The sequence below is a fragment of the Chenopodium quinoa genome, unplaced genomic scaffold, assembly GCF_001683475.1.
Source record: "Chenopodium quinoa cultivar QQ74 unplaced genomic scaffold, ASM168347v1, whole genome shotgun sequence".
Classification (NCBI taxonomy): Eukaryota; Viridiplantae; Streptophyta; class Magnoliopsida; order Caryophyllales; family Amaranthaceae; genus Chenopodium; species Chenopodium quinoa.
The window spans coordinates 250,586-276,617 of NW_018742907.1; the positions used below are offsets into that span (position 1 = coordinate 250,586).

Genomic DNA, 26,032 nt, shown 5'->3' on the forward strand with positions numbered 1-26,032 from the left:
GTAGTTTTGACGTTTTGCACTACCTTTCCTATTCGTTTTTAGGGGTGAGCAAAAAATAAGGATACCCACCCTTGGACCTACACCCATGTCCTTGTTTAGTATTGTAGTGAACTCAAGTGAGCCATGCATGCTGTTTAGGTCAAAATCCGACTGTCAAATAAGACCAGGCTCAATTGGACAACATCTAGATTAATTAATATGCAAATGATGATGCAGGTTTAAAGAATGAGAACAAATGACCTACAAGAAATGAACAAAGGGGAAAGGGAGGAAGAGAGGCAAGATGATGACGCAGAAAACCCCAAGAATAAGGATAAAAATTGCGGGTGGCTATGAGTCCACCAATCCACTAGGTTGATTATTCAATACAAGTACAATGTAGGTTAAGAATAGATTTACAACGTTGCTAATAATTGCTAATTGGTATAAAATGTAAGGCTTAGAGATTATGTGATGTCTATGTTGCCATATTTATAATAGAAAATCTTCCTAAAGCACTTCAACGGCTCCTTCCCTGATTCCGTGGAATCCGAGGTTAATTGCCAAGCTCTGCTCCGAGTTTTATGCCACATTCTCCATGCACTATCCGTTGCATGCAGTTTCACTTATTCTTCGTAAGTAGTTAGCTATAACTTACTGGCTCCGATTCTCATGGCACTCCTCTTGACTCATTCAACATGGATCTTCTTGGAATATTCCTTGGAAAGACTTTCATTTGACTTCTTTTGATTACTTGAAACCATGTCATTGACTTCATGGCAACCTGTAATCTGCAACCTAGCAACCTGCAGACATATGAACCTGTAGCAATAATTTAGGCACAACACATGCCATGAGCTACCTCATTCGCCTCATTAAAAACATGATTAAAATTAATTAATAAGCAACTAACTAAATTTATCCCTTATAATTACTTCCTCTATTCTTTTTTACTTAACCTGTTTCTTTTATTACGTTTGCCAATGTAAAACTTTAACGATCAATAATTTTAATTCTCCATAAGTGAAAATTATAAAAGTTAGACGAATTCAAAAAGATCTCACATGCAATACGTTTTTTCTTACATATTATTAAAAAAAAAACGGTCAAATGAGAAATGGTTAATAGTGTAAAAGTCAAAGCGCATCAAGTAAAAAAGAACGGAGGAAGTACTTTAACAAGCAACTAACTACATTTATACCTCATAATTAACCCAGTACGAGAGCTTTCGTTGGTTTTTTCTCTACTTGATGACCTTTAACCAATCACTTTCATCCTTCATAACCTTTGTTGCATTGGACAACCAACATCAATAATTGATCAGTGGAAACACGTTGATTTTAAAGTCTAATAATATTCACCTCTCATTTCTTATCATCAAGCTAGGGTTTTTGGCAAGATGCTCTTAACAATACAGGTTCTAAATCATGCATGCGTGACCCTTATTGATTATTGTTGTCGAGCTCTTTATTTTTAATTTAATTAGAGTGTACCCGTGCAAAATGCACGAAATATATATTTTACAGAAAGATATTAAAAAAAATTTAATAGAAAAAATTGTATTTCAAATATGGGAACAATACTAGAAATGAGCCATTTTTCGATGGACAAAATCCATCGGTAAAAGTATAATTTAATTAGAGTGTACCCGTGCAAAATGCACAAAATATATATTTTACAGAAAGATATTAAAAAAAATTTAATAGAGTGTACAAATATGGGAACACTACTAGAAATGAGCCATTTTACAGAAAGATATTAAAAAAAATTTAATAGAGTGTACAAATATATTTTACAGAAAGATATTAAAAAAAATTTAATAGAGTGTACAAATATGGGAACACTACTAGAAAAAATTGTATTTCAAATATGGGAACACTACTAGAAATGAGCCATTTTCCGATGGACAAAATCCATCGGTAAAAGTATAAAAAATGATCGGTATCTCGTTTACCGATGGCTGCACGCCATCGGTATTTTGGCCATCGAATAATAATACGTCAGCAAAATCGAAAATACCGATGGCTTTTCCATTGGTAAACTTAAATCCGATGGTTTTACTGATGGCTACAAACTATCGCTACCTTTTAAAATACCGATGGTTTTTCCGATTACCGATAATTTTTTTAAACAAAATAAAAAAATTAAAACCCTTACCCACCCCCTCCCCTACGGTACCCACCCATACACCCCATACTAACCCATAACTGCCACCCAGTCACCTACCTCCACCGTAAACCACCCACCTCCACCCCGTAAACCACCTACCACCACCAGCCACCACCAAAAATCATAAACCACCTACGACCACCAGCAATCGTGAAACACCCATCACCACCAACCAACAAAAACAACAACAAAAAAAACAAAAAAAAAATCAGTAATTCGAAAAAAAAAACCCACAAAAATCACACAAAAAAACCCACAAAAAAACCAACCAAAAAACAACAAAATCAACCAATAAAAATTAAACAAAAAAATAACGAAATCAACACAAAGAAACTCAAATTAATCAATGAAATTAACTCACAATAATAACAAAAAAAAAAATCAACATATCTTTTGGTTTTTCATCTTTTTTAGGTTTAAATGGTCAAACTTGAACATGAAATTTTCAGATTTGGAATTTTCATGGTCGAGTATGACAAAAAAACCATAAACTTCGAATAAAAAGTAAATGTTCGTGATGGTGATGGTAGTAACCACAAAACTTCAAGAAAAAAATGCTAGGTTGTGATGGTGGTGGTGGTTTTGATGAGGGAAAAGAGGATAGAGGAGAAGGAGAACGAGAAAGGAGATGAGAGAGAAGGAGAGGGGAGAGGAGAAAAGTGAGGGGAGAGAAGAAAGAGAGGCGTGAGAGGAGATGAGAGGAGATGTTAGCAAATAATTATGGGGATGAAGAATTAAGTACGTGTTTACACTGTCCTTAAAGCAATTTTAATCCCCACTATGATTGCTACGGGTTACCGGTCAATATGCTTTCAGGATTTTGCCTAAGTTCGAGATCAATTAAAGCAATGTAATTGAACTCCCTTAGAACATTTTAAGTACAATTAGAATAGAAAAGGAAGAAGAAGATAAAAGTAAAAAAAAAAAAAAAAGTAAGTTATAATTTGGAGCCATTAAAATATATAATGAACAACCTTTTTAATCCAAGAGTCACTATTTCCAAAAAATAATTAATTAAGATAATCTGAATTTTAATGAATAGTCACTATTATCCTAATCAATTTAACCGTAGGAAAGTAACCGCTTACACTCGCCCGATCGGGCCAAGCCCGCGCGGTCGGGCAAATAAATGGACAAATCTTTTAACTAGGCTCGCGCCTGATTGGGCCATCTATACATCAGAAAATAAGTTTTCTCTCGCGCTTGACCGGGATAACTTAGCCCTATCGAGCGAGCAAATATTATTTTTCTAAGTATATGTTCGCGCCCGACCGGGCAAAGCCCACCCAATTAGGCCCGTGGTTATAAACCATGGCACACGTTAAAATTTTTGTTATGCTCCAAATGTTAAACTTATAGACTAGCTCCAAGCTAAACATTTCTATTTAACCAATGTGGGAGCTTCTTCCCAACATCAAGTTAAATAGAATAGAGTAACTTATAGACTAGCTTTAAGCTAAACTTTTCTATTTAACCAATGTGGAAGTTTCTTCCCAACATCAAGTTAAATAGAATAGAGTAAGCTAATATCCTCTATTCAACCATTGTGGAACTTTTTTTTCCCAACAACAAGTTAAATAGAATTGAACAAGCTAACTTCTTCTATTCTACCAATGTGGGACTTCCGTCCAACATTTAGCTATATAGACTAACCTATATAACCAACTTCTATTCTACCAATGAGGGACTAATTTCCCATCATTCACAAAACCTATTATGAAGACTAGTTTAACAGGAGAGAGGAGAGAGAAGGAGAAAGAGTAAAAAAAAAGGCGGAGGAAGATAGAGGAATTAGGGGAGCTACTAGGGTTTGGGTAAATAAAACCGCTTACTTTATTTATTTTTATTTTTTTAAAAAAAATACCGATGGATATTAGCCATCAGAAAAATACCGATGGTCCAAAGCCATCGGTATTTATTTTTTACCGATGGCTTTTAACCATCGGTAAAAAAAATTAATTTTCTTTTAAAAATTCCGATGGACAAAAGCTATCGGAAAATTTTTACCAATGGCCAAGCCATTGGTATTACTCAAAATACCGATGGTAAATTTCATTTTTACAGATGGATTTTTTGGCTATCGGTGTTTCCCATCGGTAAATGAGCTTATTCTAGTAGTGGAAGTTGATTTTGATATAATAACTAACTCTTATATATGGCTGGTCACACTGTGTGGCTATCTATTATGGGAGTTACTTTGTCAATGTTATAGGGGTTACCTGTTTAATGTTATAGAGGTTGTCGTGTTAGTGCTATAAGGGGTTACTCCGTTAGTGCTATAAGTGCTACTTTGTTCTTTTGCAAGCAACCACACTAGTGGCTTGTCGCACAAAAAATGTGTTGTATATTTTTTTGTGTTGATGATCATTAAATTAATAATAAAGGTAGTTATTGAATGATTTTTAAAAGTATTTGATAGTGTTATAAGCGTTACTTTGTTCTTTTGCAAATAGCCATACGGTGTGGCTAATCGCATTAAAAACATATTATGATGTATATATTTTTTTGTTTTGATGATTTTAAAAAGTATTTAAAAAAAATAGATAAATAAAAAAAATTGGAAGATTTTCTTTAAAGGAAAATAGTGGAACTTATGAAAAAATAATTTATAGATTGAGTTCTCAGGTATTGTGCTGAAAAGTTTGAGAAAAATGTGCAATTATAATATAGATTCCTTTTAGCATTGAGGTTTCTAATATAACTAAATTTTTTTTTTTTTGTAATATTAAGTAAAATGGATAGTATGTGTGTTGCGTTATTAGAAAAATAATAAAATAGTAGAAGTGAAAGTTAATCGGAGGTTTATTTAAAAAAAAAAAAAAATTGAGAGGTGGAAGTTATTTGGAGGATAGTGCCAAAAACAAACTAAAAAAAAAAGAGTACATGAGAAATTGAGAATTGAGAGTTGGGATTTTAGAGTGCTGTGATGAAATGTTGGGGAAAAAAAAATGCTTAAATTATATGAGATACCGATGTCAACTTTTAATTGCCTTAACAAACACTTTAGTTTGCATGACAAATTTTGTCATTAGCCAGAGTACTTCCTGGCTCGAAGCATGACTCGAACGCGATCATCGAGGGTGGTTCTGAGAATGTGCAGATGATCGATTGCACAAGACCCCTAAGTGAAACTATTATAAACGGGTCTAATTTTGAAATTGACTTATACAAAATACAGAGAAAACTTGCTAATTAATAATCTAATCTTTAATTTAATCATAAAATTAATAATTTAGTAAAATATTTTTGTTAATAAAAATCATACATAGTTTTTATATCCTTGAAAAATGATTTTAGGGCCCATTTAACAAAATTGCACATAGCCATTTTCAATGTTAGCATTTGTAGCAAGTAACACCGCCTCCGGTGATCATCTTAGGGAGGATTTGTTTTAGTTTTAACATATTCAAAAAATAACAAATTGTTACAAATTGGTCTACATTGGTTCACAATCCTGAAATTTACTTTACTACCTTAGGGAAGACTTAAATGCTTAGTTATGTATGTTTAGATCGATATCTAGAAAAATTCAATTTGTTTGGTTTATTTGTATCCAAACCCCTTCAATCTGTTGCAAACTTGAAAATCTGACTTATCAAAGTATTTCAGTTGCTATACAAATACTAATTCGTCAAGATTATACGGTGTATTAGATTTCTGTTTTACATGAATAATGGATACCCCTATGGCCCTAAGAAATACTGCCGACCAATTTTCAATCTCAATCCTATTTCTAGCTTTCAAACTCCCATTCCCACATGTCACCCCATTAATCTCATACCATTTGACCCATTAGGTTACATTGTCCAATAATTGTATTAGTTATATTGAAACTTCTATGTTAGTTTTGCTTTTCAGGATGGAAATGGCTTTATGCTCTCTCTTACTACGAGAGGGATAAGGGCCATAAGGCCAGGTTTGAGCAGTAAAAGTTGCATGGCATGGCCGCATGAGCCTGCCTTTATGGGTAAGCTAAGTTGGGTTAAGGGGCCGGTGTCAAGGGAGGAGTTACCCAAATTGAGGGAATAAAATACATGAGTACCCTAACGTATGCTTAACTCATCGATTTTAGGTAGGTGTGAATTAACTCTTCGATTCTTTTTGTTATTTCCATTTAAAATTTTAGTATTATTTATAAGATGAGAAGATTGGCTAAATTACCCTCAATATATAAAACATAATATAGTCTTATTGGGTCTTTTTTTTTTATTTGTTTTAATAAATAGACATTACTAATTAATTGTTACCGAGTATACTTTTTTTAGTAATATGAAACTAAGTATAATTATGGTCAAATTAATATATTGTCAAATGTACAAAGACAAAATAGAAAGACCATTTATAATTGGAGGGAGTAACTAGTCACACCAATCAAGTACACTAGGCATGCCACATCCATCCTCCGAATTTTGAATAATAAATTGTAACGGGAAGTAAACTTGCTATTAAACACACTATGTACAAGTAAAGTTTCTATCTCAGTTAACTGTTTTTCCCTAAAACCACTAACTGAGATAGCGATTTTTTCCTTAAACTATTAATCGATTAAGTGATTTCACATAGAGATGGAAATGGGTTGGGCCGACGTAAAAATGGCCAAAACGACATGGAAGTCTCGCTAGTGGGTCGTGCTTGGCTTCATTTCAAATTCGGCACGAACCCAACATGAGTACGACAGGTCGTGCCGTGTTGTTGCTCACTTATGTTTTACTAGTACTAATTTACCAAAAAATATATAAATTATTAAGCGTCTCGCTGGCATGACCCAAACGACAGGTGAGTTAAGTTATGTATAGGCTCCATTTTTTAAAGATTAATATAATTCTAACACGGCACGATCATTAACTATTACATGAGATACACTAGCACGACATAGCCTATCTGACACGACCCGTGCTCATCTTTAGTTTCACCCCTAATATTACAATATCCCCTTTAGTTTGCATATTCGATTTATCTAGTTGACAAAATAGCGCTTTTACTAAAAAGAAAAACAAAGAAAATAAATTGAGAAGAAAATTCTCCGAGAAAATACAAGTTTATCTTTCTAATAAATAAAAACTATTTATTTAGTCGCATTTTTGTAAATAAATTAATTTTTATTATATATAGGATCAGTAATATTGATTTATTTATTTGAGAGTGAGTGATAGCTTAAGTGGTTATAACTACCCTCCCGATTTCAAAGATCTCGGAATCGATTTTTATCACTTGTACTCGTGGCTCTTACAAAAAAAAATATATATATTGTCCTCAAATTTCCTCCATTGCAAATTGGAGAGGGAAGGTGACAATTGCAGAGTACAGTAATGGAGGGAAGGCGATTCAGACGGCAAGCAAGAATTCGAGCTCACACCCTTTTACCCCTGCGCTCTACTCGTCTTTCTAACACCATTTCTTGCTGGTATCTTCTTCCTCTTTTTTCCTTCTGTCTTTATATTCTTTCCAATCAATTTCTGCAATTTTGACTTCTGGGTATGATTCCAATTTTCCAGGTATTGCGACCTTAAGATTTCTCGCTTCAATGAACCCATTTACCAATTTGGGCAGAAATACGCCAGGTCAATTTTATGCCTAACCTTTTATATTTGATCTTAACTATTTAACTTGATTATAGCTTGCATAATATTGTCTTACTCCTTAATTAATAGTGGATATCTAATTCTATAACTCTATATATGTACTCTATATGACTGAATAATTTCCGGGTTCCCGGCCCGAGCATGATTGCAACAAACATATTACTCATTGATTATCAAATTGTTCAAGAGTGTGTTGCTCGTGGTGATTTATTGTGAAACTTTATTAAGGTTTTTGTTTACTGATGTACTTACCTTTTGTGGAGGAACCTTTGCTGGATTTTAATTAGTTTATGAGGCGAAAAGTATGAGATGAGCTAATTTGATGACTTTTGCATTGATGTCTAGGTGTAGTCGTGTAGATAAATTTGTAGCCAGAATTTTGTCCTCTTTATAAAAGTTGTGTCATACATTTGTTATCTCCATTACTTAATTTCTAGTGTTTACCTAAAAGAAGTTGCGGTCCAAGTGGTGACAAAATCACCGTTAAGCTTAGATTTGACTTCAGTTATAGATCTTATATTGTATGTGTGACTATCATGCTTGGGCTGAGGAGGTACTTGAGCTATCCCAAAATGATATTAGGGATTTTAGTAAGAGTTATAGTTATATTTTGTGTTCCCCATCATGCTGATTTGCATATTATTTGAATGAAAAATTGTTACATCTTCTTGAATGGTGGTGATTATGTTGTGATTCATGATGTAGAAGTTTGGACTTTGGAGTATATCTTGTTGCGTAGCTGTATTTTAAAAGTTTATTTGCTCCACTGATTCCACTCAGATTAGCTGTCTAACTTCTGAAAGTCATGGAGTATAAGGCAGAAAATCTTCGAATGTTTGTTATGTCAAAAGAAAAATTCTTACCTTGTATGAGTTGTATCTTGTATGTGCTGAAGTACTGAATCACTGAATCGTTATATATATTGATAATGTCTGTATTCTCCTTGCTTTTCATCTCTTCAACATTGTTTATAGTATGTCTCCCACACCATTATAATTTCTCTGGGGGAGATGTACATCTTGAACCATTCAAAAGATATTGGGACTTGTTAAGAAGAACAAAAACAATGATATGCTCTGTCGGTTGGCTTTTGCTGTCATATTTTAAACCGTTAGGATATCAAGAAGTTTAGAAACTTAGAATACTTCCAGATTTTCAGAATGAAGAATTAGAATATTATTTTGGCATAAGTATTTCAGATTTAACAAATAATACAGGCATGTTGTGTTTGCATTCCTCACTCTCACCAAAATAGAGTGCTAGGACAGATATTTTGTGACCAAGCCACTGCATTTATGTTATGGTGAAACATTCTTGCTATAGTTGGCTGCTGTTTCATGATAATTGGGTTCAATATCTTCGTTCCAGAAATTGTGCTTGGAAGGTCTATCTTTGTTGCATCAGTCTTTAGCTGTTTGTCAGTGGCCTGTTAAGCTGTCATTCTAAACAGTCTCCCATCTACATCACATTTGCAGCTTTTTTTCTTTATTGTATGTTGTAAATGAGAGTTATGTTCCACAGTAGATGCCTTGGCTTTCTTATATTGAATGACATGAACATCCTCTATCTGTTATTGCTTACGTATATGGTGATTGCTTCTACAGATATTTGAGAGTTTGGTTTTCTGTGGGAGTTGGTTTCAGTTTAAGTGTGCTTTTTGGAGTCACCATGGTTAGAAAAATACCCCCTCCCAACAACAAAAAAAGATTTTCCTTTTTTTCACCTTTCTTGATTCATGTATAACTTTCTGATTTATCATGTATGGGCAGATTCTTATTTGGGAATCAGTGGCTACTTTATGTCTATCTGATGGAAGCGATAAAATTAGTGATCTTTTCAGCTCCTTACTGTTAGGTGCTAACCCCTCTGTGAGCTTCTGCCTTTCTCTTTCTGCCCCAATCTTCCCAGGGATTCTTTAAGTACGTACTTTGACAATAGACACTGATTTCCTTCTTAGAGCAAAGTTGTCTTGAAGAAGGTTCTTCTGGAATGCTAGAAAGGCATATTCAGTCATATCATACTGCTAGTGTTAACACACTATTTCCATCTTGCAGGTTTTTGGCTTTTATATGTCATTGACTGATGTTTTATACTTGGTAGTCTCCACTGTGGTATCTGTAGCAGTGCATGAATTTGGACATGCCGCTGCTGCTGCAAGGTCATCTCTCTCTCTCTCTCTCTCTCTCTCTCTCTCTCTCTCTCTCTCTCTCTCTCTCTCTCTCTATAGCTGTTTTACTTTCAATGTGAAGTTTTAAACTAAAGATTTGTGAAACAATAGTTGGACCAATATATGTGCATGTATAAGGTGCCAGCTTCTCCTTCTGTACATATTTAAAAGTAGTAAAGGAATCTGATTCTGCAATCATTTTCACTTTCTTTTACCCCCTCTTTTCAAATATAGGCAGGGTAGTAGTTCAAACTTGAGTCACCATCTCCAATATGTGTTCAAAGTAACTTTTAATATACTTACTCATAGCCCTTTGTTGCTCTCTGATTTTACCGTCTCCTATATGTGCTTATAACTTGCAAGAGTTGGAACTTTTAGTGCGACACTTAACTAATAACTAGAATGCAGTGTACAACAGCTATAAGCTTGGGTTTAGGCTTGTTATTAATCTTATTATCCAATGCGGTCTGTTAGAGTTGTCGTACAGAGATGGTGACCTATTGGGCTGGATAGCCTTGAAAGGGCTGCAAACAAATACTATTCTATTGATGACTGAAGGATATTGATGACTGAAGGTATTACTAAGAAACGAAGTTGGGCCCATTGTGGACCACTCATTGACCTCTGCCATTTTAATGAATAATGATAGCTCTATGTAGGATATACTTGTTCCTGCTGCCTGCTATTCTTCAGCTTCAATCAGCCTTGTCTGTGTTCTACTTAGCTTCTGTTTGCATCCTTGAGGTGGTGCTTTGGCTTGATTTCTACTCTTTAGTAGGTCAAACAATTTAATTGACACTTTCATACTTGTTATTGAGTCATGAAATGTTTAAGGCACTGTAATTCTTCACTTCTTAAGTATTCAGATGAAGTATAGCTTAGACTTTATTGTAATATTCTATTGTCTATCTGATGTCATTTGCATACATTTGAAGTAATTTTACAGTAGTATGATATCCTAAAGTCAAAACCTGTTATTTTGCATTAAGGTTAGAGCTAATATGAAGTATATATCAAGGACAAATTAAAAGATCTTATATGCTGCCCGTTTTACTTAACCTTGTATTTTCTTGAAATAATACCTTTTTTTTTTTTTTTTTGGGGGGGTGAATGCAACATTAGGTAATACTGATTATTCTCTCTGAGGTTCTCTGACACACCATGCAAGTCAAATATGGCTAAAAGTTCCAAATTTCCCAATTTCTCCTGTGTATGCAATTCTTCTCCACCTTTATCTTCCAGCTGAATCCCACGAAGTTATAGCTGTTAGACCTAGTTTGATTGCGCTCACGTCAGCAGAGTCTAACCTGATGATGTGATGCTTATTTTGATGACCAGAATTTTCTTGTAGCTATTTTTTTCCCTACCGGGTGTTGCATATTTGAATGAGCTAATCTAGAAACTGTTATTGCTGAAACTACATGTGAAACATCTATTAAGATTTTGCTTCTGTAGAGCTGTCTTCTCATCTTTGCCACTCTAGGGGCCTCTTAAATGGGAAGCAGTGAAGGAATACAGTTGGAGTACATTGCCATATTTCTAGCTGTTCTGTTTCCAGGGGCATTGGTTGCACTTAATCACGAATTATTGCAAATTAAACCACACTCTGCTTCCCTTCGTATATATTGTGCTGGTATCTGGCACAATGCTGTGGTGAGTTTGTTCAGATTCCTCTTTTTTTTTATTTAAAACAAAAAAAAAAAAAAGAAAAAAAAAACCTGAATTGTCTTAATGAGTGTTGATTGCCAATTGTAGCTAATACATTACGTGATTTGGATTTGAAATTTACTCTGAGAGATTAGCCATGTGGGTTACTTAGAGCTGACTGCTTGGGTTTTTTGTCAAGTTTTGTGCAGCTTGTGGTTTGGCGTTGTTGCTATTGCCTCTAATGCTTTCTCCTTTCTACATACATGGAGAGGGCCCCGTGGTAACATTACATCTATAATCTATTTCCATGTGATGTTTGCACATACATCAATTTGTTTGTAAGTAACGTGATGATGGGCTGCTTATAGGGTTGGCATATATAATCTGAGTGCAGGTACTGGGTATCTCTGGAAGCTCACCTGTGTCTGGTTATCTGTCTCCTGGTGATGTCATTATGTCATTGGATGGAACTAAAATTAGCAACGCACGAGAATGGCTAGAAATGGCAAATTTTCTGGAAAAGCAGACGTTGGTGAGCTCTGAGTCCCAGGTTGTGAAAGGATTTCTGACTGTTAATAGGAAAACTTACTGTGTCCCTAGTTCTTTGGTGGAGAAAAGTGTCACTGTGCTTTTGAGGAGTAACCAGACTGCTTGTCCCGATGAGCACTTTGCTTTTGTATCTGTTCCCTGTTTCGAATCAAGTGCTCAATCTTCCAACAAAGAGGCATATGATATTCAGAGAATTAATAATAATGGGTACTGCCTCAATTCTGCTGATATTGTCAAGCTTAGAAGTTGCAAAAGCTTGTGGACAACTGATATTAGAAGTGGCTGCATATGCTCAGAGGTAGACCCTTTCATCTGGTTTATCTTATTTTTAATCAATTTATTTTGTTTATTGGGTGAAGTTCTCAAAATGTGTGGATCTGGTTTGGTTTGAGACTGCATTACTATGCATCTTGACCTCTGCAGACCTTGTCTACTATGAGACACGTGACTTGTTTATGTTTAATACCTGGTATAAAATAGCTATCAGCCTAACATAAACCATCTGAAATTGCTCCCCCCCTCCCCCCCTCTTCTTATTTTATTTTATTATTTTTATTTATCTTTGCAGAATGAGCTGTGCATGTCACCAGTTCAAATGCCTGGTGTTGTGTGGGTTGAGATTATGTATAGAAGTCCTTACTCTCTTCAATGCATGAAACTAGAAAATAACCTGACTGTTGTGGAGAGTTCTGATTCTGGGGATGACTGTCACAAGACTTTTCTATTTGTTGGTGATGTGATTTCTATGGCACGTTCAGTGAGTATGACATCCTTCCAACCACGTGTTGCTTCTCCGTTTGGCTCATATCTAGCAGATATGATAGAGAAGATTTTGGCGTGCACCTTCCAAGTGTCGGTTGCTTTGGCCCTCCTCAACAGCCTTCCGGTATGTTCACTGGTATTGCATGTTTTACACTGGTTTTATGCACTGTACTAGTCTTGTCTTGCGATGTACACTTATTCTTCTTAAACTTTTATCTTGAGATGCGATGCTCATTTTGTTACAACTGGGAGAAAATTTGTGTTTTTTGGTGTTCTGATATTTATTGCTTTTAGGAAAGTAACTTAAGTTTTTACCTCATTAAGCTTTTATCCTTCTTAAACTTTGTTGATCCAGCTAATCTTTTAGGAAAGTAACTTAAGCAGTTTATAAATTATGAAGGTTACATGCACCAATCGGGTTGCTGAACTCTTCCTTTTTTTTTTTTTTTTTTTTTTTTTTGGGGGGGGGGGGGTGGTTTTGGGAGTTTGCTGCTGCAACTCCAAAATTAAATTAAAGCAATGTTACTGGTCCATCCGTAATGGACTCAGATTTTTCAATAACTTGCTCACACATAATAAAATCAAAATGGAGAGAAAAGATTGATTCGTTGATTGCAAAATTAAAGCTTTATACAAACTAGTAGCTTGGAGGCTACTACTCTCCAAACTAGTGACTAGTGAGCAGTAGCTTGGGGCTATCACTCTCCAAGGCAGCGACTTTAGGTCACAAGTCTCCTCAATTTTCCTCACCAATTGCCTGCCACCATCTTTTTCTCTCTTTATTTATGTACATGGTTTCATCAGTCCCTATGATGATTCTAGACTAAGCTTTTGTCATATGTGCATAGGTGGCCTCTATCAATTCATTGCGTATTCTCTCTTGTTTATACTAAATTTGATGACTACTAAGTGCTAACACTATTAGACTACCCGTATTGCCCCTCCCCCAGGTCGGTAGTCGGTTCACTACACCATCCAACTAATCTAAGTGAGATTAAAAGACGGACTCTGGAAAATAATAAATTTGCCGTTAATGTGCCTAACTTGTGACTTTGTGAGATCCAGGTATGCTGTGGAGTTGTGGAGTGTTCACTCCCTTCTTGTTAAGAGTGATGTCATGGGTCTGAAAAATAAGGTCTTCTGGTTTCCAAAAAATTGTAGACCATATTCCTTTGCCATACACATTCAAGATTGCTGACTTTTCCTATCATCTGGAGTAGGGACTGAAGAGTTAGATGTTTACAGTTTCTAGTCTCCACATGTACTATTTCAATCTATTGTCTAACGCGCAGTCTGATTTAACTCTTATATTAATGATAAAATTGATAATTGCTCTATTGTGCAACCTGATCATCATGTCTTGTATGACATTGGACAGTAAATACTGAAATGATGATGATCTGTATTTTACCAGGTCTACGGTCTCGATGGTGAATCAATCTTGGAGGCAAGCTCTTTTTGTGTTACTGTTTTGAGTCCTGGGAGGAGGAGACTCTTGCTTCAAGCTTCCCTATTTGGGGGCTCCATCATTTCTTGCCTTGTATTTATTAGAATATTTCTCATTAAATTTTGGTAAGTTTTTTTTTTTTTTTTTTTCCTCTTGGGGGGGGGGGGGGGTGGGATGGAGGATATTGTCAGCTAAATCCTGGAAATCATGGTATATGGGTTATGTTGCAAATAATGTTTTCATCTCTGTGTCAATGCCAAATTTCAACTTTTCATGATACCTTCTTTTTGCACTGAATTTATATCCCCATTTTCTGCTTTTGTGGCTGTCTTTTGATGGTCCTGCCACTAAATTTTCTTATTGATCTTATTAAAGCACATGAAAAATCACCTGAAAGTGCATTCACAGGAAGCCAGCTACAATCTTCATAAAACATATGCCATGTGATTAAAAATATTCATGTCGCTATCATATTTTTTACTTAGTAATACAGTATGAAAATACATCAAGTGCCTAAAATTCAGATAACAAGATTTCTAATTGTTTCACCATTATAATTTGTGTATTTAGATCCAATACAGAAATCTATTGTAGTCTTGTATTCTTGTTGCATTTCTAAGCTGCTTTGTACCATTAAATCATTCTTAAACTCAGCCTAGTTAGAGATTGGTCCTCTCATTCTCCAATTACCAGTAGTTGATTTCATTCCTTTAATTTGTATCAACCTGTTCAAGCTGAATTAATCATCCAGTGTTGTCCATCTGCTTTGACGTGGAACTTATTGACTTGGGCAAATAATCTGACAGCCTGTCTGACACCTTTATCATAGTAGGATGAGATATAGTTGTGACCAAATAGAACTCCACCTGGTCTCAACAGCTTGTAAGCCTTATTGATATCGAACCAGGCTGAATGGAATTCATGCTATGCAGTAACCTCGATTAAGTCATTATAGATGCAAGATGCCCCATTCACAGAGCTTCTCTGGAGCGGAAATTATTGAAGGGTGTATAGGTAAGATGGATTCTGTTGCATTTTGAGAAATCACATTTCTGATAAACTGATTTAGCATCATAATATCACCATATGGCATAGCTATGTCTTCAAAGTTCAAACAGGTCTTGGCCTGTTCAGAAATTCATCTAGGCGACTAGGCAGATGATCTGGGTCTCCAAGCCTAGTTGACTTGTCAGATAGGCCATGCAGGTTGCAGATACATCGAAGGAAGTATTTAACTTGATTATGCTCTTTGGTTGAACTCTCTGGATTAAACTCTTGTAATTCACCTCATATAAGCCCCACCCTTTGGCTCTCTTTGACAGGAGGGATGAGGTAATTCTTGGTGGGATTGGTAGTCTTTTTCATTAAAGGGTTGAAGGCGGTTATGATGTAGTCTTCATTGGGGGATGTGCCATTGTATACCTGATCAATAATTGTCCGGCGAACGAATTCAGAAGGCAATTGTTCAGCACAGTGAGCTGTGAGCTACTTGTACAGAGGGTAAGATGTAGTAAGAATGATTTTTTGACAGTGTAAAGATATTTTGGAGATCATGAAAGTTGTGATATCTTTGATTTTGAAAGATGAGCCGACTAAGTGGCCTAAGTTGTTAGATATAGTGAGGAGAATGACTAAGTGGCCTAAGTTTGACAATGATAATAATTATATTTATAGAAAAATTATTTTATCACACCGAATGCTATGTAAATTTTTTAATATTTTAATGAGCCTTTGGTTTTTTATGACAAGTGAGCCTTTGGTTGAGAGTCTATAAATAAAATATAAAGTATTAGATTGGAATTTTGGAAAAACAAGGCAGGGAAAAAAAAACCTAGTATTATGTCATTACTAAAACAATAACCTTGCAAATATTATATACTAGATGAACTATCTACTGGAACAATTACCTTGCAAATTATATATAAATTTCTCAAGATCAAGCCTTTAAGCTAGGTATCTCATCATTCAACAAGATTAGTAATCTTGCCGTTTATATCCTGACTTCCATTATCGTCCTCTAATTAATTATTAGGTTTTTCTTCAAGTGTGATGTTTTATCTGAGCATGTAAGTGATATATTAATGCAAAACTTTAACGAGAACATATTTTAAATGACAAAGATATAACTTTTGACTGATATATATGAAAATTAATTTGTATACTTGTATAATTTAATAATTTCTACTTGTGCATCACATGGGATGGAAACTAGTTATGTTTCACATTAATAGCGTGATTTTGTGCGGTTGACCGCATTTTGTGACCGCTTGCGAAAGAACAAAATAACCCCTATAACAACGAAGAAGTAACTCATACAACATTGACCAAGTAACCTTATAAGATATAACATTGAGCAAGTAAGTCTATAACATTGGTCGATTTTTTTCAAGTGCTTTATTGGGACTTTTTGCACTATTTAGTTAACTTAATTTGACCGATGTTTGTGAATTATACTCCCACTGTTTGTTTTTTTTTTTTTTTAAGCTAGAGTTGGGGTTTCCACTATTCATATGTCATCATTGACTTATTTTTCTTACCAATATATAATATATAATTAAATATGATCATATATTATATTGTTGGATTTGTCATAATGTGTACTTTTATAAATTAATTTTTTCATAAATTTTACTAACCTCTAATTAAATATATTGATGGTCAAAGTTGTGTCTTAACTCTTGCTTATTAAAAAAAAAATAGAGGGAGCACATAAAAAGAAAAATAGTTGCGGCCTTACGGGTATTTGTTGAAATCGTCTCAATTTAATAGATTATTAAAAATCAATTATTATAATTTATAGTCATTGATAATTTAAAATATTACTAATCAAAATTTTATAGTAACTACGGTAAAAGATTTTGAGAGGACAAAACCCAAACCCAAAGATTTTATAGTAACTACGGTAAAATACACTTCCTCCGTTCCAATAATATTGCAACAAGGATGAAATTACGCATCCCAAAGCATATTTTATATGTTAAATATCTATAATTGTGTAAGAGTAAAAATTATAAAAAGTTGATATTGTGAAAATATTTTATATTATGATGAAACTAACAAGATCCCACGTGACTATATTTTGCTTAACATATAAATCATATTATATGGTCAAACAAGAGTGATAAATAGTGCAAAAAGTCCATTGTTGCAATATTTAATGGAACCAAGGAAGTATATGCCTATATGATGATTGCACATAAAGTAGAAATAAATATAAATATAAATAAAAAAAGAAATTACAAGGATACTACTTGTATAACACGTTTGTTACTAGGTCAAATTTTGCAATAGCAGGCCAAAATTTTCCGAAAGAGTCGTTAAGCAATTGCACAATGGTGAGGAAGAAGGGTGGGAGAGGAAGAGCATCATCATCAAGATCTAGACCATCTCGTGGAAAGAGTGCAATTTCTTCAGGTATAATTTTTCATCTTTTACTAATTATACTTCTAATAATGTGTATTATCTTATGTATTTTGATTTTCTTTAAGGGTTTTTATTAAACCACCATTGTTGGAGCTTGGAAAGAAGAAGATAGTGCATTACACTTAGTGGTTAATTAACGCTAAACACCTCATCACGTATGAGAGTAACGATAGGGTTATTTGCGTTACAGTTAGTGGTTAATTAACGCTATATTATTTAGGATTTATGTTTTTCATTATAAATTAGCGCAAAAAACACGGTAAAATTTAGTCAAATTAATTCATCAATTGAGACCAAATTAAACGAGCATTCTATGGAGTAACTTCTAAGGCATATTTTATACTTCCTTCACTTTCTTTAATTCTCTAAAATAATAAAAACGAACACTTTATTATGAATGAGACGGAGGGAGTGTTTTATGGCGCAATTCTATAATGTAGTAGGGTTCTATCTATGGTGCAATTCTATATTTTCCTAGTTCTTTAAAATAATCTTTTATGAAGTTTTAATATTTTCTGTTTGTTAAAGTAAAGGAAGCTGAATAAATTATTTTCTCCAGATTTGAAGGCAGATGAGAGTCATGAGACAGATGAAAGGAAGAATAAACGCTGCATAAATGTTTTAGTCCTTGGACATCGTGGTAAGTTAAATTTAATAAAAGCTGCATCTTAGTGCTTGTTCGCTGCTGAATTTAATTTATATCTTTCTTGTATGCCAATATTTTTTTCATGTTTGGTTTGTATTGTAGCTGCCGGGAAGTCATTGGCACTTCACAAAATTAATAAGCTTGAGAATGATAGAGTTGCACTCGAGAAAGCTACTCAAAATCTTACAGCAGTAGTTACCATGGATGAAAGTACCCAGGGCCGGTGAGACCCTTTTCGGACCCCTGAAAACTAAGTAGTATATTGCTGATTGGTCATTAACTGTTTTCTATTAATCTCAATGATTTATCTTGGCGGAATTATATTTTATCTTTGCCTTCTCCTAATATATTGGATGTGTATTTATTTTGACTGATTTTGTTACATGCTAGGCTTTTGGATCATGCTACGGACAAAAATGAAGGCGAGGGGATTTTTTTTATGCTACTTGTTCTAATGTGTTGGAAATGTTTAGCTGGGAGGGTTGGGTTGCTGATCTTAAAAATCATTTTGTTTCCATTACACTAGGGAAAGGGAGGGGAAGGAAGAGAGGGAGGTAAGGGGAAGGAAGAGAATGGGAGGTAAGGGCTTGCGGTCCCCTAGCATAAGAGGGATGGACCCTATGACCTCTTGGGTCCCTTGGAAGTCCATTTTTCCCCTAGGCTCATTAATTGTCAGTTGAGTTTTGTTTCCACGTCCTGCAGCTTTAAGAGTTAAGACTAAGAAGTGCTCAATTGACCTTGTAGCTAGGGTACACTACTTGGAAACTGTTGCAATGGTCCAAGTAATGATCCTCTTGGTCTTAAGCATCCAATAAAGACACAAGTTTGTCTCTACGAATTACTATTTCAAGTATGATATCTTACTTGGTGTCCTTAGGTAATGCTAATCATCAATCTGTTGCAAATCTTTAATGTTCACATCTGTTCGAGCCTGAACCATGGTAGACACCCGGTTTTCGCTCCTCATTGTTTGGATTCATTCCTTACGGAACACAAATGCATGTTGTTGGACTGACAGGCAGCCTTTGTTGTCTTTGTGAGATATTGGTTGCGGTTGTTTACTAGGTTAGCGGTAGACCTATGCACATGCTGAGCACATATCCGATATTATTCTCGCTTGAAGACATGTTCTAGACCTTAGAGTAAAAGCAGGTTGTATATTTTCAATATATGTTCAATGTGAATTCGTCATCAAGGGACAGAATGGCACCCTACCTTACAGATTGGTTTCAATAATGAGGGAATAGCTCATTGTTGCTGCCTGCTGGCTCAAATAGCTTCAATATAAGAATTTCCAGCAACTATCGGTGACCATAATAGCTCCCACAATGTCAGGGAGGGGCAAAAAGGACATGAACCATGTTTCTTGGCTCGGTCAAAGCCTCCCAAAAATTTCTTTAACGGGTGGGGGGTGTGGGGTGGTGACTTTAAGAGGTCAAGTGCTTACACTGAAACAGAACTTGAGAGGGGTTAATCGAATGTTTCCTCTTATAGTGGCTTTGGTTTCAAAAAAAATTTAAGAATATTTAGCTACTAGATAAATATTGACAAGAAAAGATGTGTATATGATTGTGTGTGTGTTTGGGGGAAGATTTTGGTAGATTTAGACTAAAATTATGCTACATAAGGAAGAAAGAATAGTTAGTATATATATCTAAACTAATAGATGCTTGATGAGAAAGGAAAATTTGTGACAACTATTCTCGGGGATCTTAGACCTATGATTGTAGAGGCAAAGAAATCTGCCATTCACAATTATCTATGGTTTATTTAAGTTGATTAGTTTATTCTAGTGTTTTATTTATGATTATAATGATTGGAAATGGGTGTTCTACTAACTCTTACGGTGATGTTTGCAGCAGGGGAGAACAGTAACGTTTGGAGAAATCAGATATGAAATAGAGACGTCTATATTTCACTTTTTAGAGGCGCCGGTATTTTATTCTGTCTTGGACTGGATATATTGCTATATTGTACTATTCTGTTGGTTGGAAGTCTTTCAATGAGCTATATGTGTTTATTTATCAGCTTATGTTTCCTGTAGTATAAGTTATAATTATAACATGACATTTTGTCCAAAGTATTGAGCTGGTCAATTTGATTTGTTGAGTATTTTGCAATTTGATTTGTTGAGTAATTTGTATGTTGTCATGTGGAGTTAGTTTTAAGAAAAGTGTTTGCTTTGACATCACTTTTAAACTTTTTTTATTTTTCATTTTTCTTATAAAAAGTGAAGGGAAGATGTAAAAATTATTGTACTATTTATCTGGAATATAGTTAGATAATGGTCTTATTCTTAATAGTGGCCAATCTAGGGTTTTTTTATAGGTAGGTTCAATCACCATGAACAAATTATATTAAACTATTTACACTACTAGAAAATAGCTGTTTTTCGACGAAAAAAATCCCGTCAAAAGAGCCTAAAATTCTGTTGGAAATAGCTTTTCCATCGGAACGGTCTGTCGCAAAACATTTTGTAGGAATTTCGCCACTTTCCGACGGAATTAAGTTTGTCGGAGCCAGGATTGACTTAAATTGGGCAAAATTCCGACGGATTGAATTTCGTCGTTATAAACATACTTCCGACGGAAAATTCCGTCGCAAACAGCTCGGCTTCCGACGGATATTTCCGTCGTAATTTATGAATTTTGCGACGGAATTAATATCCGTCGGAAATTACGATGGAAATTTCCGTCGCAATTTTCCTATGGATTTTATTTCCAATTCAGAAATTACGACGAAAAAATCCATCAGGAAATCCGTCGCAACGTTCCGACGGATTATTATTCCGTCGCAAGTAAAGGATTTTCCGTCGGAAATTTCACCTCCTAATTTAACAAAATAATTGACTTTTTTTTTTTGGAATTAGCACCATTCAAAACCTATATCTCCTGCACCTAATTTCACGATAAAATTAAATTAATGATTTAATTACAAAAATATTTATATATACATATATATAAAATAATATATACATTGTATGTTGCCATTAAACATAATCCAAATTAAGTACATGTACATACTACATAAACTAAAGCTAAGCTATAGCCGAAGTACCCTGCCCTCCTTAATCTTGCCGAACAACATCAAATAGTCCCTTTTAATTACAAAAAAAAAAAAATTTACGTAGTACAAATACCCTCTCACAAGGCACCTATTAACCCCAACCTTTTCCCTTTACAAGTTTCTCGAACCAAGGATCACCTTCAAATGAGCGCTCTATCAATTCGGACACTAAGTAAACTAATCCTCATATGGCCTCTACATGAAATCTAGAACAAGTTTCAATACATTCCTTCAATGACTGGGTTTAGAAAGGTCAAAATGTATCCAATACTATCCCTGGGAAGGGAGGTTGCCTACAAAAGAAAAAGGAAACTATTTGGGATGATAAATTAGACCTATCTAACACTAAAATCAGTACTGCACTGATTTTACTGCATTCATGAAAGCAAATATCCGTGACTCGTCCTTCTTGATGCCATCTGCAGCACAAATGCCACTACTAACATCAATTCCATTCGGACGAAGGGTAAGAAGAGCATCCTGAGCATTCTCGGGCTTAATTCCTCCAGCCAATAGCCAACCAACCATGTTTGCTATTTATTGATGGCAATTTAAACTGCGTCCAATCGAATCCTTCCCCGCTGAAAATAAAAATTGGCAAAGTGAAACAAACCACAACTGTAAGGACTTTTGACCCCCGGAAGGGAAGGGGGAGGGGGGTTGAGATGATATGGACAGATAAGTACACCTTTCCAGCAATATATATCCCAAAAATCATTAAGCACACAGCTACACAGAGAAAATTATTTGGGTTACTGTGCTAATTGGAGGTTTTGGAGTAGGAATAGGAGATGGTTATAATATTTGAGGCTGCCTATAACTTCATCAATGGCAAGGAACAAGTTGACTTGCCAAGAGATAAATTGCAAATATCAGTAAATAGAGTGTCCATCTTCTTTCATAAAACTAGTGGAGTGAATAATTAAATTAATTACATGAAAGAAGAAGCATCTGTAAGAAATTGGGGATCAAAGCAAAAGCATTAAGGAATTCAAGCTGCCTCCCAGTATTCTACTGGTAACAAAGTCTTGTAATTAAAGTATTGAACTAAATATTTTTTCACCTAGAGACACCCAACTATGGGTGGTGAAACAAAAATTATATCCAGCTAAGGAAAAATGCAAAACTATCGAGTAATGCAGTAATTATAAAGGTAATAGGTTAGCTAGGTGGGTGATTACAGTCAACTTGCCCTTGTGACTTCAACGGCAAGGCAACTTCGGAATCAACTTCAAAAGTTTCAGTCCTTAACCTTACACAATAAACCTAATAAAGTGAACTAGAGGATGATTAAACATGCCCTCTTAGATCAAAGACAGCGGTACTTGGATCAAGGAGGGCAACAAGCCAACAATCATTTACATTTACTCATAAATGCGGTTAAGGATTATAGCTTGGTGCTACTATAATAATGCTGGCTAATGCCATTTAATAAGCTGAATTATGCATAATGGTAAAAAGGGACATACCTTCCTCCAGTTGCACTATCTACAAGAATCCAATCTACTAAAGAACCTTCTTCTTGAGAAATATTATTCAGGAGCACCCCATCTTTATCAGAGTGAAGAACATATATAACTCGATTCTCCTTCACCAACTGCGGGAAATAACTCCGTGAACCATTCCCATGAAGCTGCATAACTTTAAAGTTGCACAGATTAGAATGTTGAAAAAGCTATGGGAAAAGTATTCATGTCTTGAATCGTATATACCTGGACATATTCTATGTTCGATGCAGCAGCAGCTCTTAAAATAGTGTCAACATCATCATCAACAAATACCCCAACCGGCTCAGCCCCATACTTCCTAGCAACCTCTGAAATCTCCTTTGCAGTTGCAAGAGAAACAGAACGTTTAGATTTTGGCCATATAATCATCCCGATAAAATCAGCACCAGCTTCAGCTGCAATTGCAGCATCTCTAGCAGATGTGATTCCGCACATCTTGACTAGAGGTTGATCTTTTCCATACTTCGTAGATATAGGAGGAACTTTCAACGTCTCAGATGATGCTAGAACTTTTTTATTCCTCAACTGAAGCCTTAATAAATGTTGCTGTCTCTTAAGCATGCCTACAAGTAATGAAATAGCAAGGACATGACGTAATCACCCAACTATCAGGTAATAGCATCATCTTAAATTCTGCCATCCTAGTAAAGAACTGAACCATAGTTCTTGCATTAGATTCTTTATAGAAATGACCATACAGTAAATTATAATTTAAATTTACCAAGTTAACAAGACACAAGTTTGACTTCCATGCATGACATATGACGAATCAACAAAATAAAGCATTCTTCCCAATCCAATTTTTCATAAATCCACAGTAACATGAAACCTTCACAAGACTTAACAGAACATTGAAATGAAACCAAAAGCACAAGATATTACAATATGACCTACTATACTAAGGTTACAACACAGATATTATATGGAATAATTAAAATAATTACCACTGATAAATGATAAACAACCCAGCTACAGTCATAATTATTAGCATGAAAAAAAAAAAAAAAAAAAAAAAAAAAACAACTTACCGGCAAACATCCTGTTAGAGGTATTTGCAGTTCCAAGATGAGTATGAATTTCCATGATGGACCTGAAATGAATTACGACATTAAAACAACTCAATGCCAGAAAGAATACTCCATCAAATGCAAGGCAACAACAGACTAGAATCACAATTTACTACGTAGTCAGCAAAGATCACTCAAGAGCATTTGTAACATTAGTGGTTCTCACTTCTCAGACTCTGGCCATTATGTGCATTACAAAGTTGATTACCTTAAAACAGGATACGTAATGTGAAGTACTTCCTCCTATCTTTTTCGAATGGCCTAAGTTGACATATATGGTCAGCACAAGTCAAGAATAGATCATAAAATTTTGATTACCCTGTCCTGAATCCTGAAGACATCTCTTAATTGATAAAAATAAAGACTTTGATAAAATCCAATGTCTGTTTGTCAAGCATACATCAGAAAAGATAGATATATGCAAACAACCATGAATTATATTGCAAATCCCCTCTTACCAAACTGATGATTGTTTTCAAGTATCACTCATCCCATCTCAAAATAATATTCAGTCATCAAAGATCAAACCTTGCTAAATTTGATCATTATTATTTATCACTACCTATAAATACAGCATATAAACCATAAAATGGTTTTCTTTTGGATTAATTTATTGAGATAAATCTAATTCTAACTGTATCATTGTTCATTGTTGGGAGAAGAGGTCCAAATTCATATTTCCAATTAAACAGTAGTAGTAATGGGAGAAGAGGTCCAATTTCATAGTTCAATTATCAACCAAATTTGTTTCAGTTATTAAATCACATAATTTGAGAGAGAAAAGGAACATTTGATTCAATTATCAAATCAGGCTCATAATTTCTTCTCTAGCAACATAATCGCTCCTTAGTAATTAGAACCAATAGTTCAAAAATTGGAACCCTAAATTTACTATAATGACAATTAAATCAAAGTAGATCAACGATAAACCCTAGATTGTGAAATTGATATTCGATGATTACAAAAAGAAATAACAACCTACCTCAAAAGCTGCTTCAATGGAGACTAGTAATATCAATGAAGAACTTGGAGTGCGCTGCAATGGAAAAACTGAGAGAAAGGTGTTTGGTTCACGAAATTTAGGTATAACCATGAGGTATGGTTTAAGAATGGTTCAAAGTCCATATCATATTTGTGTTTAGTTACAATTCTAAGAATTTTAAAGTCATTAGTCTTAGTACATCTAACCTTCAAAAGGAAAACCAAACATATAGTATTAAGAATCAAATTCTAAACTTGTTCCATTATGGTTCAATCACTACTAGAAAACAGCTTGATTTCGACGGAAATCAGTTGAAATTCCGTCAGAAATTGTCTTTTCGTCGAAATGTTCTGTCGCGAAACTATTTGTAGCGAATTCGACCTTTTCCGAGGGATTTTCCGTCGGAAGATCATATTCCAACAGAATTTCCGCCGGATTTTATTCTGTCGGCATTGGTTTTGACTTTATTTCAGTTTCCGTCGCAATTTTCCGACTAAAAGAATTCCGTCGGAATATACCTCTTCCAACGGAAAATTCCCTCGAAATCTTCAATCTTTCCGACGGAATTTTCCGTCAGAAGTGAAGCAGTTTCTGATGGAAAATTCCGTCGAAAGAGTTGATTCTTCCTAGAGAAAATTCAGTCGGAAACTGCTTATTATTCCGAGGGACTTTTCCGTCGGAAAGAAGGAGTTCCGAGGGAATTTTCCGTCGGAAAGAAGGAGTTCCGAGGGAATTTTTCGTCGGAAAGGTAGGGAATTCCGACAGAATTTTCTGTCGGTATATTCCGACGGATTAATTTTCCGTCGGAAACAGAGCAGCTGTCTACATGTAGGGTGTGTGGCAGCGACCGATACAAGCAGACTTCCAAAGGTAGCCTAGTGCCTTTGAATGTTCTGTTTTATTTTCCGATCACACCCAAGTTGTAAAGACTCTTTGCAACCAAGAACATTTTGGAGGAAATGATATGGCATTCGAAAAATCCTCGAGTTCAAGGCACAATGGCACACCCTAGTGATAGTGAAACTTGGAAATACCTCA

At 35.0% G+C, this 26,032-nt stretch overlaps 1 protein-coding gene and 1 pseudogene across 1 annotated transcript; one reads left to right on the forward strand and one right to left on the reverse strand.

Moving 5' to 3' along the window:
* Positions 1-7,321: 7,321 nt before the first annotated feature.
* On the forward strand, positions 7,322-14,470 carry LOC110727487 (membrane-bound transcription factor site-2 protease homolog). The gene is made up of 10 exons (XM_021907041.1): positions 7,322-7,552; positions 7,644-7,709; positions 9,335-9,401; positions 9,500-9,598; positions 9,785-9,888; positions 11,403-11,550; positions 11,744-11,824; positions 11,939-12,391; positions 12,662-12,979; positions 14,270-14,470. The coding sequence occupies exons 1-10, from the start codon at positions 7,458-7,460 to the stop codon at positions 14,429-14,431; spliced, it is 1,593 nt and encodes a 530-aa protein (XP_021762733.1). The 5' UTR covers positions 7,322-7,457; the 3' UTR covers positions 14,432-14,470.
* Positions 14,471-21,321: 6,851 nt separating this feature from the next.
* On the reverse strand, positions 21,322-25,095 carry LOC110727488 (annotated as a pseudogene).
* Positions 25,096-26,032: the final 937 nt, after the last annotated feature.